The sequence below is a fragment of the Arachis ipaensis genome, chromosome B02, assembly GCF_000816755.2.
Source record: "Arachis ipaensis cultivar K30076 chromosome B02, Araip1.1, whole genome shotgun sequence".
Lineage (NCBI taxonomy): Eukaryota > Viridiplantae > Streptophyta > Magnoliopsida > Fabales > Fabaceae > Arachis > Arachis ipaensis.
This window is the reverse complement of record NC_029786.2, coordinates 106,009,055-106,009,671: the sequence shown is the minus strand read 5'-3', so window position 1 is coordinate 106,009,671 and position 617 is coordinate 106,009,055. Positions and strand designations below refer to the sequence as shown.

Sequence of the window (617 nt, the reverse complement as noted above, 5' to 3'; positions counted from 1 at the left end):
TTTTCCACAAGAAAGCAACGTATATCTAATTAAATATGTTGCTCTACACTTCAATCTCCATCGATCACAATCTTTATCACAAAAAAAAAAGTCCCATAATAAAATAATACTTACTAAACCAAAATAATCAAAAGGGAAAATAGAAAAAATAAAAAAGTAATGTATCATAGCTAACATCATATCATTATATATAATATATATTAAGTGTTCTAATTGGAATTTTGGAGCATGAATTGCCTAATTAATTGCATGACCTCTTCTTCAACTTCTGAGTGTGGATCATTATTATGAGTGAAGAAACCATGTTCCTTCCCCTCAAATTCAATGTACTGAATGTTCTTCCCTAATTCCTTTAACCTTGTTGCATAGTCCTGTGCCCTATCCTTCAATAATTCATTGCCACCTACTATCACCAGAATAGGGTCAAGTTCTACATCTTCAAGGTTTGGACTTCTAGGTCCAAATGGATTTGCTAATGGGTGGTCTCTGTTCTCTCCAACAGGGATTGACAGCCTCCAAAATCTGATTGGAGTGAAAGAAAACAGTTACAAAATATTCTATATATTTTTGCATAGCAAGAAAAAGAATATTCTATATATTAATATTTTTTTCTTGTA

General features: G+C 31.4%; 1 protein-coding gene across 1 annotated transcript in view; it reads right to left on the bottom strand.

The window, feature by feature from the left end:
• The window catches only part of LOC107628595 (probable carboxylesterase 15), a 3,880-nt gene continuing 3,263 nt past the window's right edge, over positions 1-617 (bottom strand). The window contains exon 2 of the mRNA XM_016331224.2: positions 1-522. Within this exon, the coding sequence (XP_016186710.1) occupies positions 210-522 (313 nt within the window). The 3' untranslated portion in view covers positions 1-209. The remainder of the gene's footprint in view (positions 523-617) is intronic.